Source organism: Lutra lutra, chromosome 5 (genome assembly GCF_902655055.1).
Source record: "Lutra lutra chromosome 5, mLutLut1.2, whole genome shotgun sequence".
NCBI classification, from domain to species: Eukaryota; Metazoa; Chordata; class Mammalia; order Carnivora; family Mustelidae; genus Lutra; species Lutra lutra.
Genome location: NC_062282.1, coordinates 28,863,166 through 28,881,762, shown reverse-complemented (window position 1 = coordinate 28,881,762; position 18,597 = coordinate 28,863,166). Strand labels below are relative to the sequence as shown.

Below are 18,597 nucleotides of genomic sequence, written 5' to 3'. Positions count from 1 at the left end.
TCTCTCTCTCTCTGCCTGCCTCTCAGTCTACTTGTGATCTCTCTCTGTCAAATAAATAAATAAAATCTTTAAAAAAAAAAAAAAAAAGAAACGGGAAATTCAGATACAGGAGGGAAAGGTCAATGAGGCACTGCCTTTTCTAGGCACAGGGATGAACAGGAAAGACCTGGTGGTGGGATTCAATGTGAAGAGGCTGCTCGCTGGTGGGAGCTTAACATCCTTGGAAGGTCATTTGGCAAGAATGACCCAAAGCTTAAGAAAAGATTCTAATCCTTAACTCACTTAGAAGAATCCACCCTTAGAAATGCACTCCAAGATTTATCTCTGTCCGTGACAAGGTTGTTAAAAAAGGAAAAAACTGGAAAGACTCTAAAAGCCCATTATAAGGAGATCAAGTGAAGAAATTATTATTCAATTGATACAAATTATTCCATATCTACTTGACGGACTACCACACAGCCACCGAAAATGATGGGGTGCAGCTACTAAAATGGGATTATCTGGGGGGGGGAAGCATACTGCAAAGTATTTCATGCACTATGTCCCACTTTAATAAACATTTCTATGCAGGAAAAAGACCAGCAAGAGGTTACTGAAATTATTGATGATTTTTCCCATATTTTAGATTTTTTTGAGAAAGACTATATAGGACTGTCATCAGATTCCAAATAATGTTTAAGAGGGAAAAAAATGTAGAACACAAATGCTATGTGTAGGGGAGAGCAGGAAGACAGACACACTGCTGCTCTCACAGCTGTCTAAGAAAATGTTCCCCTGTCTGCAGTTGCAGGCATCCGGACTGGAGCCCAGCAAAGGCCTCAAGCCCCCAGCTACCCCCAAGAACCCAGGTCCTCTTCGCGATACCTTGATACACTGAACTTGGCAGATGGGCATCTTGTCCTGATGAAGCAGTTTACAAATACTGCTTACATTCTAGGAAGACACACTCTGCAACTGTTTGATTCAAATCTTTTAGAGTATCACAAAAACCATAAAAACAAAGCACTTTCATGAGCCAACACCAAGTCCTGAAGACACGGCTGAGGTGTGCTGCTAGCTCGGCGAGGCTCTGCATGGCCCACAGCCTGGGATCGCGAGGGGAAGCCATTCAAACAAGCTGTGCCATTGGCCATCAGGGAAATACAGATCCAAACCACAGTGAGATGCCACCACACACTAGTCAGAATGGCTAAAATTAACAAGTCAGGACATGACAGATGTTGGCGAGGATGCAGAGAAAGGGGAACCCCCTACACTGTTGGTGGGAATGCAAGCTGGTGCAGCCACTCTGGAAAACAGCATAGAGGTTCCTCAAAAAGTTGAAAATAGAGCTATGCTACGACCCAGCAATTGCACTACTGGGTATTTACCCCAAAGATACAAATGTAGTGATCCGAAGGGGCACGTGCACCCAAATGTTTATAGCAGCAATGTCCACAACAGCCAAACTGTGGAAAGAACCTAGATGTCCATCAACAAATGAATGGATAAAGAAGATGTGATGTATATATACACAATGGAATACTATGCAGCCATCAAAAGAAAAGAAATCTTACCATTTGCAATGACATAGATGGAACTAGAGGGCATTATGCTAAGTGAAATAAGTCAACCAGAGAAAGACAATTAATCATATGATCTCCCTGATATGAGGAATTTGAGAAACAAGACAGAGGATCATACAGGAAGGGAGGAAAAATGAAACAAGGCGAAACCAGAGAGGGAGTCAAACCATAAGAGACTCTTAATCTCAGGAAACAAACTGAGAGTTGCTGGAGGGGAGGTGGGTGGGAGGGCTGGGGTGGCGGGGTGATGGATGTTGGGGAGGGTATGTGCTACGGTGTGTGCTGTGAAGTGTGTAAGACTGATGCATCACAGACTTGTAACCCTGAAGCAAATAACACATTATATGTTAATTAAAAAAAAATCTATGCCATTTGCAAACACGTATCTCTGCTGATCAGGATTCTGCCAATATTAGACAATTAAAGCATAACTGAATATGTAGGCTTATAAAGACGGCTAACGATCACACATTACCTCTCACTTCAAATGTCCGTGTTCAACTAAACCACCTCATCATCGTCTTAGATTGAATTAAAAGGAGTTTTAAACATGAACTCACAGAGTTTATAATAGGGCTTCAATCTTGGCACTACTCTACTGACATTTTGGATCAGATTATCTTTTGTGTTATTCTGCTGTCCTGGGCACTCTGCTTACCAGCATTCCTGGCTTCTGCCCACCAGCTTCCAGGAACACCCCCGCGGCCGTGGCCCTAACAACCGTCTCCAGACCTCCCTAAATGTCCCCTTGCAGGCAAACTGGCGCTGGTTGAGAACCACCGAATACTGATCAAACATGGCATTCATTTCCTGCTGCAGTCTTACCCACTCATTTAGCAGATTAAAAGAAGTGCTGCTTAGGCATAAATTGGTTTCAAGTAGAAAGGTTTCCACTTGGAGATTCGGGATTCTGATCTCGATGCCACCCCACCAGCTGTTTGCCTTTACCCACCCCTTCAGATCAGCCGCCACCACACCTGAAAAACACCACTAAGAACAGGAGCCCTGGATTCAAGGAGACAAACGACGCAGGGCAGTACTTAGAGGCGCTCTCCAAGAAACCACACCTACTGCTGCCCTCGTTGCCCGGCAGGGTCCAGGGCCCGGAGGGGCTTACCTGATCTCTGCAGATTCTTCCGATAGCCGCTGAGATTGAGCTGGGTGATGGTCTCGGACACATGCGCGACAGCCACCTGCACATGCTTCTCGGTGAAGTCGTAACACCAGGATAGGTTCAGCTCATCCAATCTGCACAGAAGAGAAATACGGAAACCATGAAACCGGGACCCAGGAATGAGCTCTAGGAAAGCACTTGACTCAGAGCTGCAGAGAAAACACGAAGCCACAGATTCCTAACCATTTCACGCAGAGAACCTCTGCTTCTCTAGACAGCTGTCTCTGCTCACCTGAGACTGCCTTCTCCCCTCCTGAAATGCTCCCCTGCCCTGGTGTGCCCCAGCGGAACTAAGCCCAAACCTTAGTAAGTGCTGCCCCCTTCTGGAAATGGAGGGAACACTCTCCGCTCCTCCTGAGGGCTCCCACAGGTTACAGGACCAAGTGGAGCAGCTCCAGCCTCGTTTTCTTTCTCAACCACCCAGGCTGTCAGCAAACAGCAGAGGCTGAACCAACCACTCCAGAGGCTTTAAAAAGTTGATGGGTTATACCAGGGATTCCCAATAAAGAGACAGCGACATTGCAAAAGCCCACTTCATCTTATCTGGCTTGTGCTGACTGAGCCAATGAATTCAAAGACAATATCCACTGATTAAGCCACACACCCCATTCCTGACATTGCAGAACGAATGGAGGGTTATACATTTCTCTCTCATGGTAACACTCTTATCCTAAGGCAATCTACTTTCAGCAGGTCATTAAAGAGACATACATACAATGCCAGAGAGGAAAGATCAAGGGCTATTAAAAAGCACACACACACAAAGTATTCTGTGAGCCACGTCCTCCTCTCACTTAGAAATGGCTGTCACTGTACCTTTCTTTATATACTGACATTATTACACAATATAAAGATGTTTTTAATGGAGTCACCCAAATCTATGATATCCGCTAAGTTAGGTCTACAGATACTATAGGGAAAAAGCCTGACTGTACAGTCAGGTATAAAGAAATTGATTTCGATAAACACGTTACCAAATTTTTCTTATTTTCAAGTGAAGAAAAAGGGGGGGGATTACTACACAAGTAGCCTCTGCCAACCTGACTGATTTGGCTCCTCAGGTTGAACAGGAAGTTTAGAGGGTAAATGATATTACGTATCACCAAGAGCTCAGAGTTCGGAATAGCTCAAGAAATAGATCCAATGTCTCGCTCAGGGGAGGGATAGTCGTATATTTGCAAAAACAGTTGTATAACCAAGTCTCCAATCTTTCCTACCTGGAACAGCTGCTCAGCAAGGTCTTCAGGGCAGATTCGGAGAATCCAGAACACCCAGAAAGATTCAGTCGCACTAAATTCGAGTTTTGTGCAAGATTACTGGGGAAGAAAAGGCAAATGTCAGAGGAATACCAGTAAGACACTGCTACTCAATTAATAAGCATTCTGAGGAAAGCAGGCTAGAGAAGTCAGCAGCTAAGCACACAGGCCTTACAACCAGAAGTGAGTTTCAGTTCACGTCTCACTCTGTAGGACAGCAAGCAGGATGCTTTGCCTCAGTTTACTCATCTGTGGAATGGCAGAATCAGTACCTTCTTAGTAGTGTCAAGATTAAGTTATAGAATGTGATAAGGGACTCAGCACAATGCCTGGCACAAAGGAACCACACAAGAAACACCAAACAGGGGCGCCTCAGTGGCTCACTGGGTTAAGCCTCTGCCTTTGGCTCAGGTCATGATCCCAGGGTCCTAGGATCGAGCCAAGCCCCACATCAGGCTCTCGGCTCAGCAGGGAGCCTGCTTCCTCCTCTCTCTCTCTCTGCCTGCCTCTCTGCCTACTTGTGATCTCTGTCAAATAAATAAAGTCTTCCCAAAAAAAACCCAAAACATCAAGCAATGTAGGTTTTAAATTGAAAAAAGAGTGCTTGAATAAATATCATCTCTATTTTACCCATAATTAGCATTAGCTTGTAGCCACACTACTACGTGTTGAGTCTCCACGTTCTTCCAAGTAAACATCTCTCAGATTTGCCTTCTCTACACTCCTAAAAGCCTGTGTTAGTGGAACTCCATGATTAAGAGCGAGAGTTCTGGAATCATACTCTACAGCCAAATTCAAATCGTGGTTCTGCCACCTATAAACTATGTGAGCTCAGACAAGTTACTCAGCCTCTCCGTGCCTCAGTTTCTGTATTTGTAAAAAGGGGAACAATCAGAACTTACGTCAGGGGTGACCTTTGAAGAACCGAATATCTGGTACATAGTGTTCAAGAAACTTATTCTAACACTACTACTGCTATTTTTTTTACATCAGGTTTCATCATTTCTCACCTGAATGAACACAATAGCATCTCGCTAGTCTAGTTTTTTCCACAGCTGGTTAGCCCTCCCAGGTGCCCAGCAGATTCTTTATCTAAACTTCCACTCTGCACGTTCCCTCCATTCTCAGGACCACTCTCTTTGGCACGCTCTCCTTTGCCCCGGAGTCCAGACTTCCTACAGCATGGCAGGGGCCCGTTCTGAGCTGCTTCCCCCCTTCCCGGGTCTCCTCACGGCACCCCGTGCTCCGCAAGTTCCCGCCTGCCACACCAGTTAGAACCGCACAGGCAGCTTTACTTCGTGGGCTCCTTTACCTCATCACCCGGCGATCTCTAACCTGAATGCCTTCCATCCTCAGCTTAGGAGTCACTCCCTCTAAGTCGGCTGCCCTCCCTCATTTTAACTAGGTCTCTCCGGGGTGATGCCTCGTATCCACCGACGCATGTAACAAACACACTGCACTGTAACTATCCGTCTCTCCCACGGATGAGGCAGGGACCTTGCCTTTACTCATCATCCATGTATGTCGGGAACCTGGCATAAGGCCCGGCACAGAGTTAGCATGTGAACTTGGGTGGCCTGGATGAGTCCTGCAGAAGCCAGGGCACCCCATGGCTCTTTTCTGAGTCCATCTGGACATGGACAGAAGGGCACCCAGATTATATTCAGAAAAGGAAGTTAACACCCATCAAAACAACTGCCTTTGTCACGTGTTCCTGATGGCCACTCACTTGACGATGGGATCTGACAGCTGCAGGCCTTCCAGGCTTAGGTTCTGCAACTTGGAGCACTGGGACAGAATGCCATGGAGGGTAGACACGTCAATTACAGAGTTGGACAGATCCATGTGCTGCACACGGAAAGGGCTGGGCACAGAGGAAGGAAAAGAGAGGCTCTGTTAAGGGGGCTTACACACATACCTCCAAATCAGATCCAACCCCATCTCCTCCCCAGATGAGCCGCCAATCACAAACATGATCCCAAAATACACATTTAAGTAGTATAGTTTCAGTCTTTTTTTTTTTTTTTTAAAGATTTTATTTATTTATTTGACAGACAGAGATCACAAGTAGGCAGAGAGGCAGGTGGGGTGGGCGGGGGAGCAGGCTCCCCGCTGAGCAGAGAGCCCAATGTGGGGCTCGATCCCTGGACCCTAGGATCACGACCGGAGCCAAAGGCAGAGGCTTAACCCACTGAGCCACCCAGGCGCCCCACAGTTTCAGTCTTAAAATAAACTGCTACTAGATAACTCCCTCCCCTCATTCATTTTAAAATTCAGGAGGATTTCAGGGGGCGCCTGGGTGGCTCAGTTAATTAAGAATTTGCTTTCGGGGGCACCTGGGTGGCTCAGTGGGTTAAAGCCTCTGCCTTCAGCTCAGGTCATGATCCCAGGGTCCTGGGATCTAGCCCCGCAAAGGGGTCTCTGCTCAGTGGGGAGCCTGCTTCCTCCTCTCTCTCTCTGACTGCCTCTCTGCCTACTTGTGATCTGTCAAATAAATAAATTAAAAAAAAAAAAATTTGCTTTCGGCTCAGGTCATGTTCCCAGAGTCCTGGAATCAAGCCCCACACTGGACTCCCTCCTCAGCAGGGAGTCTGCTTCTCCCTCTCCCTCCACTTCCCCCCTGCTTTATCACATGTGCACGCACTCAAATAAAGTCTTTAAAAAAAATTAAATTCAGGAGGATTTCTGCCAAGTCAAGATGGTGCTGCTTATACAGTCCCACTCAGGAAATTAATTCGTGGGCATCATGAGAATGAGCTGAATGCGGGTGACAAAGTTATGCCTATGAATCCTGCAGGCAAAGATGAGTGAGTAAATTACTAAAACAGAAAAGACAGTGGAAGAGCCAGCTATAAGGGGCTAAAACTGAGGTACCTGGAGGAAATGCAGGGGTGGAAGTTTCTAGGTAACTAGGCCTAGGCGTTTGTTTGAAAGAGAGGGCTGAACTGGAGAAGAGGATCTGGAAGTTCCAGCACTACGGCAGGTATGTAAGACAGTGTGTCCGAGGCCAGTGTGTGGATCAAGAGAAGGCAGCCAGGGACCAGGGAGAGAGCCCAGAGTAGCCAAGGAAAGTGCACACGTGAAGGGGACCCAGAAGGAAGAGCCACGGGACAAGGGTAACCAGCAGCAGAAAAGGGTGCTGCCATATAACTCTGGAGGGAAGAGGAAAGTACCAGAGTCGGGATGTAGGTTTTGTCCTTAAGTCTGCTGTTCTTAGCTTATTTTTGTGTTCAGTATCTAGTTATTCCACTCCATGGCTCTAAATCCTACCGCCAAACTATCAGAAAGAGAAGTCATTCTTCAAAATCCTCCACAGAATGAACAAAAAGAGGCATTCTTGCTCAGGTTGCAAATTTGTCCACCATAAGATCAGATACCCAGAGCTTTAAAATCTGAGAAGACTCCTCATACTCTGTCTTTGTCAGAAACGGGCAGTGTGGGAAGAGCGAGGCTGCCTTGCATGTGCGAGTGAGTGCGCTGCACAGCTCCTGCCTCACGGGGCCCATGGTGCCCATCCTCCAAGGACCCCACCTGAGGGAAGCAAAATGTGCCTCTTGACCCCCTGCAAGAGCCCAAGAGCGGAAACGCATCACTGAAAGCTGGGCCATGTTTCAACACAAAGACTGCACAGCAAAATTCTATTAGCCTTTCACTGCACAGACTTGTCACAGGCCGTAAGTTACAGGAAAGAAACAAAGTTTTGATCCGTTTCCACCTTAAGATTTACCAACAGCCTTTTCTGGGGGCTTTTCTTTTTTTTACCTGAAATGTTCCGCCAATGGTTGATCCATAAATGATCGTGGGCAGCGGAAGGCAACCACTCCTCGAGACAGCAACCGACCGATCACATCCGGGTGCAGGTTTCTACCTGTGAGATCTAAAGTCTGCCACAGAGACTCGTCAAACCTGGAAAAGAGGGGGGGGCCTTAGTAAGCTGAGGGCACTGGATACCGGAGGGACCCACCACCCCGCAACAAGGAGGCTCTAGCCACTGAATCACCCTGAAGCAGATTCTGAAGAAAGCTTCGGTTTTGGGCTGACTATACAACTAGCTATGGTATTTTTTCAGACACAAATGAATATTTCTTGCTCGTATCATGGATAAACTTCTGCCTTCATTTGCACACACATACACAAACACACACACATACTGAGACAGAGACACACATACATACATATATCTATCCGTATGTTTTTTCCTTCAGATGGTTCAATGCTATCATAGCCAAGTAATGATCTGGAACCACAGAATAAAATTTTAGTGTTTGATACAATTTAGTAACTTAAAAAATGATTGCTCCAATCACTTAATTGATTACTGAATAGGTAGGTAGGTTCAAAATGGCCTCAACGATCCCACTTGGTGTTTTTGTAAAGCATACATGAGTTACCACAATTACCCTAAGTAACACGGAAATAGAACTAAAAGGAAGAAAGTTAGCTCCACAGCTGATCTTCGCAGATGGGCTTGAACTGAGCAGGTTCACTTATATGCAGATTTTTTCCAGTACTGTGAATGTATTTTTTCTTCCTTATGATTTTCTTAATAACATTTTCTTCTCTCTAGCATCCTTTATTGTTAGAATAAGAATATACAATACATTTAACTTACAAGATAGGTGTTAATGGACTGTTCATGCCATGGGTAAGGCTTCTGGTCAACAGTAGTCTATTGGTAGTAAGTGTTCGGGGAATTAAAAGTCACGTGGATTTTTTAAGTGGGCAGGAGGGTCAGTGCCCCTAACCCCCATGTTGCTTAAGGGTCAACTACACTTGATTAAGTGATATGACTATCAAATATCTATGAGGAATAAGGAACCCTACAAAGGTACTTGGGTGTTTTACAATACCCTTTAAGCTTTAAAAAAAAAAAAAAAAGTGTATGTGTGCACAGAAATATATGTATATGTATGAACTAATGTGAGAGGAAAAACATTACTTAGAGTTTGGATAGTTTTTCTAAAGCAAAAATGAAGTACTAAAATGTACAGAACAGTACAAAAAGGGAGGTTTAACAGCTACAGATTAATTCAACTTAGCAAAAAAACAACAAAAACAACAAAAAAAACCATGAGCTAAAGCACAGGAGGGAACATTTTAAATGCCTACTAGAATTGTATTTTTTTAATACTGCTTAAAATAAGCAGACTACTGGCTGGGCTCTGAAATAGTTCTGCATGATGAAATTGTCAAGGCATCACATGACCTCTATGATTAAGAAGGCAGTGCTTCCTAGATGCCACCTGTTACTCATGACAACTGAGGTGAGGATTTATAGACTCTGCATGAAGAGCACACCTGGATGAAAAAGAAAATCACTATGGGGTCACCCGGGGAGGGATCAGTGCATCAGTGCAACTCCACCACCACGCGCTCCAGCATTCCGGGTACACACACCCTTCTGTCCCCCCAGGGTCTTCTAAGCAAGAAGCCCACCGTTGGAAATGCCTGTAATGTCTTATTGCCTGCAGAGCCTGAATGGAGGGTAAGGGGCTCTTGCCATCTCACAGTGAGAGCCACAGATATGTGGAGGGAGATGAAACACAGACGGCCTTCAAGTGCCCAGGATGGCTAGTGGTGGGTTGGCTGGAGAGGACAAGTGGAATAGATGGAAGAAGTTCCAACTGAAAAACAAAGCCTCCCCCCACCCCGCCCCTTCCAGCCTGTTACTGCTTCCAGTGCACTGAGACTTTCCACGTGCAGCTCACTGTGCAAACCTGAAGATGTGCCCCCAAACCAACAAAGACATCCACGACTATTGGCGACCACATGCCCTACGCTTCCACGAGCCAGGCACTGCGTCGACATCTTGGGATATTACCCTCATCACTGCCCCGTCTGGAAGGTACTATGATCTCATTGTATATACGGGGGAGACTAAGGCTCAGAAGTGTCAAGTACGTCCCCCCCACCACAGAGTGTAGAGTGTCAGAAATGGGGGGTTCACACTGAGTCCTAATACTGCTCTCCCCACTGCACTCACTGCCCAGTCCCTTGTGTGGGGAGTGGCCAGGCCTTCATGCAGCCCCCCACTCCTAGTGCATCACCTGGTCCACAGTCAGGATCCAATAACACATGAATATCGAAAAAAGTTTTCTGAGGTGGTTAAGTTTATACCTCCAGGAGGCTCCTCCCCTCCCTTCCACTGTGAAACAAAGACACTAATCATTAATAAAAGTACAGAGATACCTAGTTTTCTTTCTGCTACTATATTTTTCTTAGTTTTTAGTTTCACCAGGCCCCAATGTATATAATAAATAAATAACCCTCCCCTTTCCCCACACATATACTGGGAGGACTAAAAAAATACTTACGCTAGGTGATACCACCTCTTACAAACACTGGAGACCTTTAGGAGTTCAGGGAGGCACAAACAGGAGAAGATTCCTAAGAGCAGCTCATCAGGAAGTGAGTCCCATGAAACACCTTTAAGGGAGAAAAAAAGATGTGTTTTCTCATCACCATTCTTTTACCCAATCAAGTTTACTGAGTCCATGCTCATCAAGGGTACACACAATACTGAACTTAAACACAAGAATATCCTTAAACACCAGGATACACACAAATACTGAACTTAAAAGGGGAATTTAACACAAATCGAATTATTCAATCCACAACTGTTTTTTTTTGTCACTCGTGGTCTCTGTACCCAGTGGTAAGCGCCACACTTTCTCCGCAAAGGAGAAAAGAAAAAACCAAGAATACTTTTCATATTGTTTTTGCCTTCAGCACCTGTTGGCCAACTTTAGGCCAGGACTGCATTAAGGGTGGTACAGACCAAGTCCCCGCCCCCTCAGAGAGTGTACAGCAATGTCTAAGACATGATGCCTCTGGTCGCTAAGAAATGCCTTGTTTCTCTCAGAAGTGGATTTGTGGTGGATTTATTGAGTAGTGACCTTATCTAAAAGGCAAATAAAGTCTCCTCCTTCGTTCAGATTTACAGAAAGCATTTAGAAGTCAATTTGCCTACAAGTGCAATATGCAAATGGTGGTCTCATGTACCTCTCTGCTTCCTATGGGGCCAGGAAGCACTTCAGGTGCTGGGGAGAGAGCAGGAAATCAGATAGACAAACCACTTTTAGCTTCATGGAGCTTACATTCTAGTGGGAAGAAATAATCACACATAAAAAAAAAATAAGTAAATTAAATCATATGTAAAGATTGGATTCATGCTATGCAGAAAAATTAAGCAGGGTAAAGGACAGCATAGAAGGTATGGGACCAGTGTTAAAAAATCTCAACAAATTTCAGCCAAGGAAGGCCTGACCGAGACAGGGATCACTGAGCAAAGGATTGAACAAAGTGAGGGAATTAGCTCTGTGAGTACCCAGGATATGTTCTAGATACAGGAAACAGCATGTCTGCTTTGAGGAAAAGCAAGAAGATTGGGGAGGGGGCAGTGATAGAGGATAAGGTAGAGAAGTGAGAGGGGCCGGGTCATGCAGAACTTTCTACTCCAGCTGTGACTCTGAACGTCATGAGGAACTAGAGGGTTCTGAGCATAGAAAGTTCTAAAAGGATTGCTCAGGTTCTGTGTTAAAACAAATAAACAAACAAACAAACAAAAAAACCGGAGGGAAAAAAGGTACTTTAAGTTTTGTCTTATAAAAACAATTTTTAAACAGAACTCTTACATATGAACATATAGAATAAGGAGATCAGGACAACAGGACAATGGTCAAGAAGGAAATGAGTAGGCACCAAAGCAGCTGAGTGCTGAGGTCAGTCAGTTCAGTAACTGGCCTCCCCTGTCTCCCTCTGCCCCCAATGGCTCTTGTACACCGAGTCTATCCTCTTCCCTCTGTGATGGTTCACTTTGTGTGTCAACTTGACTGGGTCAAGAGGTATCCATCCAGCAGTTTAGTTCCACACTATTCTGGGTGTTTCTATGAGGTGTTCCTGCATGAGATGAACATCTGAGTCCATCGACTGAGAAATGCAGATTCCCTTCCCCAATGCGCATGGGGCTCATCCAGTCCAAGGCTGTTAAGAACGACTGACGAAGGGAGAACAGGCTTCATCCTTGCCTTTGAGCAGGGACATGGCTCTCCTCTTGCCCTCAGAGCTGGACTGGAATTTAACCATCTCCTCTCCTGGTTCCTAGGCCTTTGGACCACAGACCTTGGGACTTTCCAGCTTCCATCACTGCATGACCAATTCCTTATAGTAAATCTCCCTATGTCTCCCACTCATTCGGCATCTCTGCAGAACCCTGATGACTAACACACCGGCCCTCCCCATCTAAAAGGTGTCAGTATTTACTGCACCAGCACAGCGGGCCAGACTCTGCGGAGGACTTGATGGAGAAAAGCCTTGAGGAGGGTGATGCACCTGCTGCCTCGGGTGGGACCCTTGGACAATCTTTCTAAAAACAATCAGGCCCTTCCCTCAATTAGAACCTTTCAGTGGTGCCCCCCATGTAAGTAGCCTGAAGTCCAAACTCCTGGGTGTGAAATTCAAAGCCTTACGTCAAGGCCCCTCTCATTTGTCTTGGTTCATTATGTAGAGATGTGCTCCAGACATTTGGACCTACTTGTAATTCTCAGAATGAGTCATTCCGTGCCACATCTCCATAGCCCTGTATACACTGTGCCTGCCCCCGATGGCTACTGATTTAAAATCAAGTTGCTATTAAAACCCCAATGCCTATGGAAGGCTTCCTATGACATCACCAAGAACAAGTCACTTTGTTTCTTAACCACAATTTTATTATGTACTTACTCGTCTGTTTAGCCCCTGCCCTGGCTGGGCTGTGAGTTCTGGAGAGCAAAAAAATGACTTAAAAAAAAAAAAAATCTTTTATTTCTAGGAACTAGAGGAATGTCTGATACATCTGTCCATGCACAGATTTACTGAACAGGTAGTATGTGTAGGTATCTGTTCTACAAAGAGGCATAAGGGATGGCCAGCTCAGGGTCTGAGACACAAACAGGAAATTTCAGTGAAGTATCATGATGGGCTCAGCGGGGTTCATGGTGCAGTGCTGTGCAGTGTGTGGTGGTAGAGCAGTGATCAGGGAAGCCATCCTAGAGGAAGTGGCCTCAACTGAAAAATGAGGAGATATGCAGTTGCTCATAAATGCCTACCGTCCCTCTCTGGAGGACAAAATGAATCACTATAGCTCTGCAACCAGGGGTAAACAGAAGAAGGCAGCCCATCCCTACTGACCCTGGATCACAACCTGGGGAGACAGCTGGAGAGGACCTGGAACCTTCTCAGTGTGGCAGCAACCCTCCATCATCACCAGAAGGCTCATCCAAGCTCAGCATGGAGAGAAGACAGAGGGTCTCAAACAGGGCTCCTCCTCTGCCTCCCAAATTGGAAAAAAGTTGACAGACAGCATTTTAAGTTTTCCTTCCATTAACTCTTAACTCCCTGACCTCTGCTGCCTCTTGCCCCTGTAGATCAGATTCTAGCGGGTGATTTGGCAAGAGATGACACACTTAGGTATTTCGAATCTAGTATGTTAGACTCACTATGACCTGTCAGCCCATCAGGGCACCAGGTGCTCAGCATCCGCATTTTTGAGAACCGTGGGAACCCACCTCTGGTGCCCAAGTCTATGAAGCTTGGGCAAGTTAACTAATCTCTCAGGCTCAGTTTCCTCATCTGCAGGAATGGGAATAAAGGGATTTATTTTGCAAAGCAGTTCCCTGTGAGGATTAAATAATGTAAGGGAAGAGATCAAGCAGCAGAGTCACACTTCCTTTCTCCGTCTTGACTCTTTCTCTCACCATGAAATCTGTGCACTTGCCTTCCATGAGGACCTTTTCTTTTCAATGCTGCTTAGAATTTTCAGCTGCTTGGAAATGCACGAGGTTTTACTTGGACAAGGGCTACGTGGTACGATTTACCAAGAGCCCCAAACAGTGCTCTACCTAAGTTTCGGATCCCCAGAAGCAGATCCGGGGGACCTGAATTCAAGTAGTTTATTTGGTAAGTAATTCCAGGAAGCACTGGGAAGTGAAGAGATGTGGGAGGGAAGGAAGCCAATGCAGGGTATGTTAAAAAGCAGGTTATCACCATGGCCAAGTGGAGTTCAAGTCCGCTGGGGACTCCAGGAGACCCTACAGCTCCTGCCCCAGAGCTGTCCCAGCTGAGGGCATGGGTGCTGCAGTATTAATCCACCAACGGCTGTCAGTCACTGGATTGGGGGGGTTCAGGGAACAGGAAGGCATATTAACCTCCCAGAGGCCTGCCAAGGGAGGCGTCAAGCAGGCACATCTGCATGCAGGAGACAGCCTTTGGCATATAAAGGCATATAAAGGTGTGGAGCTCCGAATGGGATGCATGCGTCCACTAAAGATGGCGGGAAAGGAAAGTAGGCAGGCTTGTGGTGAAGGGGAGGGCGGGAGAAATAAATTAATGAATTTAGTGCTTATTTTATTGGGAACACATAAGAAATCAAAACAACAGCTAAGTAATGAAAATGCTAGAAGGAAAACTAGCCCCAGCAATGAAGGCAGAGGTTTGCAGAGGACACCAAAGCCAGTCACCGAAGCCACACTGGTAATAACACTAGAACTCCTACTCATTCACCCTTCGGATCTCAGCTTAAATGTCACCCCCTCAGAGGAGCACTCCCAGGGCTCCATCGCAGCACCACCCCGTCCAATCCAGACTGGCATTCCCAGCACACAGCGCTATACCCAGCCCACAGGCATTCAATAAATCTTTGCTAGATGATCTGTGAATGCACTGATTTTGTATTTGTGTGACTGGTTAACCTTTGCTAACCAAATCACAACCACACACCTGGTGTCTAGGGGAGGCCCTGGCAATGAATGTTAGAAAGTACTCAGCTGACACTTCACAAAGGAATGACCGACACCCAAAAGAAGGATGACAGCTTTATTCTAGAGACGGGCAAGACCACTGCTGCCTATTAAGACCAGTTAGTCTCCTCATCTGTGAAATGATAAGGCTGGCCTACGGCCAACTAGCATTCCTGGGTGCCTAATCAATGCACCAGAGCTGGGAGCTGGGTGTGAGCCACGGATCCTTGCCCAACAGCCCTGCCTGGAGACAAACTACTCAACAAACACAAAACTTAACACTTCAAAACTGCCATTTACTTGAAAACCCTAAAAACGTCTCAAGCATTTATTCCAGCACACAGACTAAACGCAGCAACCCTGGGCACTCAGTAGGACCATTTTACCCAGAAGGAAATTGGTCTCAGCAGAGCGGAATCACCTCACCAAGGTGACCTCAACTACTAGGTGGCAGAGCCAGGAGGCAAAGATGGGGCGGCTCTGTCTGAGCAGGCCAAAAGGCCACGCCCCGAGGTGCAGGTGCAGACAGAGGTTGATGTCGGGAGATTGGCCATGGGTGTGGGGGGAGGGCGGGGAACAGGACGGGGACTGTACCTGCAAAGGAACAACACAGCACTGTTGGTGTTCAGGGAAGGAGGCTGGAGACCAAAACCCAGCACACAAACGTAATGTCCCCACGTCAGTACAGGAGTTGTCTTTGAGATGGGGGGAGGGGCTTCAAAAGAAGATGCCACTGTGACAAAGGGGACGAGGTCACACAACCAGTAAGTGTCAGGCTGGGGATTCAACCCCATGTCTCACTCCAAATGATGTCCTTTCAACCACAAGAGGCTCAAATATTCTACATCCCACCCCCCCATCCTGAGTTCTTCATGTTTTCTATAATGTTAGAGAAGGTTAGGAATCACACCTGACTTGCTATGGAAAACGAACTCAGTCAGGGTGAGGGAGGGAGGGCTGGCTGGAAGAGGGAGTAAAACAAAGTTGCCGAGAGCTTTCAAGTGGGCTTCCCAAGGGGAGGAACAACGGCCGAGAAAATGCATGGCCTCAGAGGGCAGCCAAGTGCCCAGGGCTCCCTCAGTTTGACCACAGGCCACTGACGGCAGGGCTCCTGGCTGGAGGGCTGAAGCCTGAGAATGGCTGCTGTCCAAGCAGATGGAGCAGAAGTCTGTTCTCCACCCCCAGTGGCTGGGATCCAGACTTGTGATATGCTTAATCTAATTTTACTCGCCATATTGAATTCTCAAAACATCAACCATCTGTTTCCTGGATGCCTGACTACTCTGCTGTCTGGTCTGTTTGCCCGCGCGGATGGAAAAGTCCAGAGCAGGGCTTTCCTGCACTCGCCTCTTCTAAACCCCCCAGGGCTGCACACCAGCCCCATGCAGTAAAGGAAAAAATTATTCAAGCTCAAGTATTCAACTATGTGAAGGCAGTTAAACCTACTTCAGAGCCACGAACGGTGCGAAAACTGGCCAGATTAATAAACCTGCTGGTCATCATCCTTAGCCACCATCATTTCCACTTCTCCCTCACGTGCAAACCAGCTGTCCACGTCTGTAACCTTACTGCTGCCCATGCCTCAAATCCTCTGGGGAGAGCAGCTTAGGGAAGAATTTTCTATGCATGAGATCTTCGCAGTCTAGGTTACTCATCTTACTTGGCTTATTTATTTCTTGGAATATCACCTACACTCAGATTCAAGTTAAAATTCCAAATCTTAATCATAAACAAAACGTTGACTCTTAAAAACTGCTCCTCTCCTTAAACATGGATAAACAAACTATACTTGAAGAAAAAGCAGGCACTTGTGTTCACACTTACCTTTTTTTTTTTTTTAATTTTTTTTTATGTTTAAACACTTAAACACTTTATGTTTGCTTGTACTAGCTTGTTTGAAGTATTAACCTAGGCTTCCTTTCTGGGAAAACACAAATGTTCTGTCATGCTGGGATGAGTCTTCCTTCTTCTGCCCACAAATCATAAAAACACCAGACCATACAAAATTGGTATTTTCGGTTTTTGTTTTGTCTAAGTGGGTGGAACTTAAAAAAGCAAAACACAAGCAAAACAAAAACAGGTCCTCAATGACCCTTCCGTCCAGTCCTCTATATCCGTAAGAGACTAGCTCAACCCTGAAATGTGCGAAGAGCGGTGGAGAAACCATGGAAATTGTGACTTTAGAGAATAAGGTATAATATAAATGCTCGATATGGGATCTGAGAGCCAGGTCTTTGGTCTGTTATGGTCACTGCTGTATTCCTAATCTCTAGAATGCTCAATAAATACTTGTTGAATGAACAAATGAAAGGAAGCTAAAGGGCAAAGAAAAGATGCCTCCCAGGGCCCCAGAAATCTGGCTCTTACAGGGCTGAGCTTTGGGAGCTGCGGGCTAAGATTCACTGGTGACTCATGAAATCAATTTAGTTTGAACAGCACTGTTTGGAAAGAATGGAATGGAGCAGGATATTATCTTAGTAAGGGAAAATATAGTTTTGTGAAGTTTCTGTTTCTGGCACATACCCAGGATTACAAAGTAAAATACATTTATTACTGGTTGGAAGAAAAAAAACTGGAGGAAAAATGTTTGCCTGGGGACATTAAAAAGCAGATTCTCAGGAACCAGGCATGATGACTTCTTGGATCAGAATCTCAGGAATTTTGCACTTTGAACAAGTTCCTTCGGGGATATCAGCAGACACTAAACTTCAGAGTCTCCACTCTGAGAACCATTTCAGGGTCTGGAATGTCAAGCAGGTTAACAGCCATGAAAAAGCTAATCAACAAATTAGTTCACCAGTGTTTTCATGGCCCTCTTGTTGGTTGGTGGGGGAGGGGGTAGGGAGAAAAGGGACCAAGACAGCATTTAATGACTGTGAGTGATGTCCTCTCTGTGCCTCTTATTAACCTCATGACTGAGCCACCTACTGCCAATTCCTTCCATCCACTCACCCAGAGGGCTGCACAGACCTGTCCTCATATGGTTTTGCCACACAGTTTTTTATCTTCCCAAATAAAATGATGTGATGAGGATTTAGTTGCCAGACGTGTGTGAGTCTGGCATGGGGCCTGCAGGGAGACTGATGAGTGAAGAACCAGGAAAAACTCATAGCCCAGGGCCCCTGTCATCAGATCGCTACATAAAGCAGGTGTGGCCTCTTCTACCCTAATCCTGGCAGAGCTCTTAGCCACCTGTCTTGACAACTGCAGACAACCCAACCCCTCCCTCCCCCCAAGCCGATCATGATCCAGATACACTGGAGGCCCACTGGGAGTCCTCTAGCCCAGCTGTCCCTCCTGCATCAGTGAATCTACCTCCCCACACCAATTAACCAAGCCATATTTTGGGTAATACCACGCACATATGACGTATGCAATTAGTTTCCCTCTCTGCCTCTCTCTTAGGTAATAACAAACACAAAAACTTTATTTCTCTTTCCTTCTCTCACTTCAGACATGTATATTTGAGGTCAATTTTAACAATCTAGACTGATTGGACCATTTCCAGATCTTTCTTTCCTCAGAGCCTCCACATGTGCTAAGGAGGAGGAGGAGAAAGATGGTTCACATCTACTGGGAATCACCTTGGAAGCCCTTCTGCACCTGGGAAGCCGCACCTGGCTCAATTCGGCACAAGGGATTTCCTTCCTCTGGCCTCCTAGAGCACTGACTACCTGAAAGGCTCATTGAATGCTATGGTTTTAGCCGCCATCTTTTGCTGTGAGCTTCTCTTAGTACGTATTGTCTTTTCTCCTCAGCTTTACTAGGAATTTTCTACAAACCAGCAACCATCCCTTCATCTTCTGTAGTGCCTGGATGAAAAAATG

At 45.9% G+C, this 18,597-nt stretch overlaps 1 protein-coding gene across 1 annotated transcript in view; it reads right to left on the bottom strand.

The window, feature by feature from the left end:
* The window catches only part of SKP2 (S-phase kinase associated protein 2), a 33,730-nt gene that overhangs the window by 11,778 nt on the left and 3,355 nt on the right, over positions 1-18,597 (bottom strand). Inside the window, exons 3-7 of the mRNA XM_047729406.1 lie at positions 10,310-10,421; positions 7,758-7,901; positions 5,725-5,859; positions 3,957-4,055; positions 2,683-2,813 (exon numbers count right to left, since the gene is read on the bottom strand). Coding sequence (XP_047585362.1) covers positions 2,683-2,813; positions 3,957-4,055; positions 5,725-5,859; positions 7,758-7,901; positions 10,310-10,421 — 621 coding nt within the window. The remainder of the gene's footprint in view (positions 1-2,682; positions 2,814-3,956; positions 4,056-5,724; positions 5,860-7,757; positions 7,902-10,309; positions 10,422-18,597) is intronic.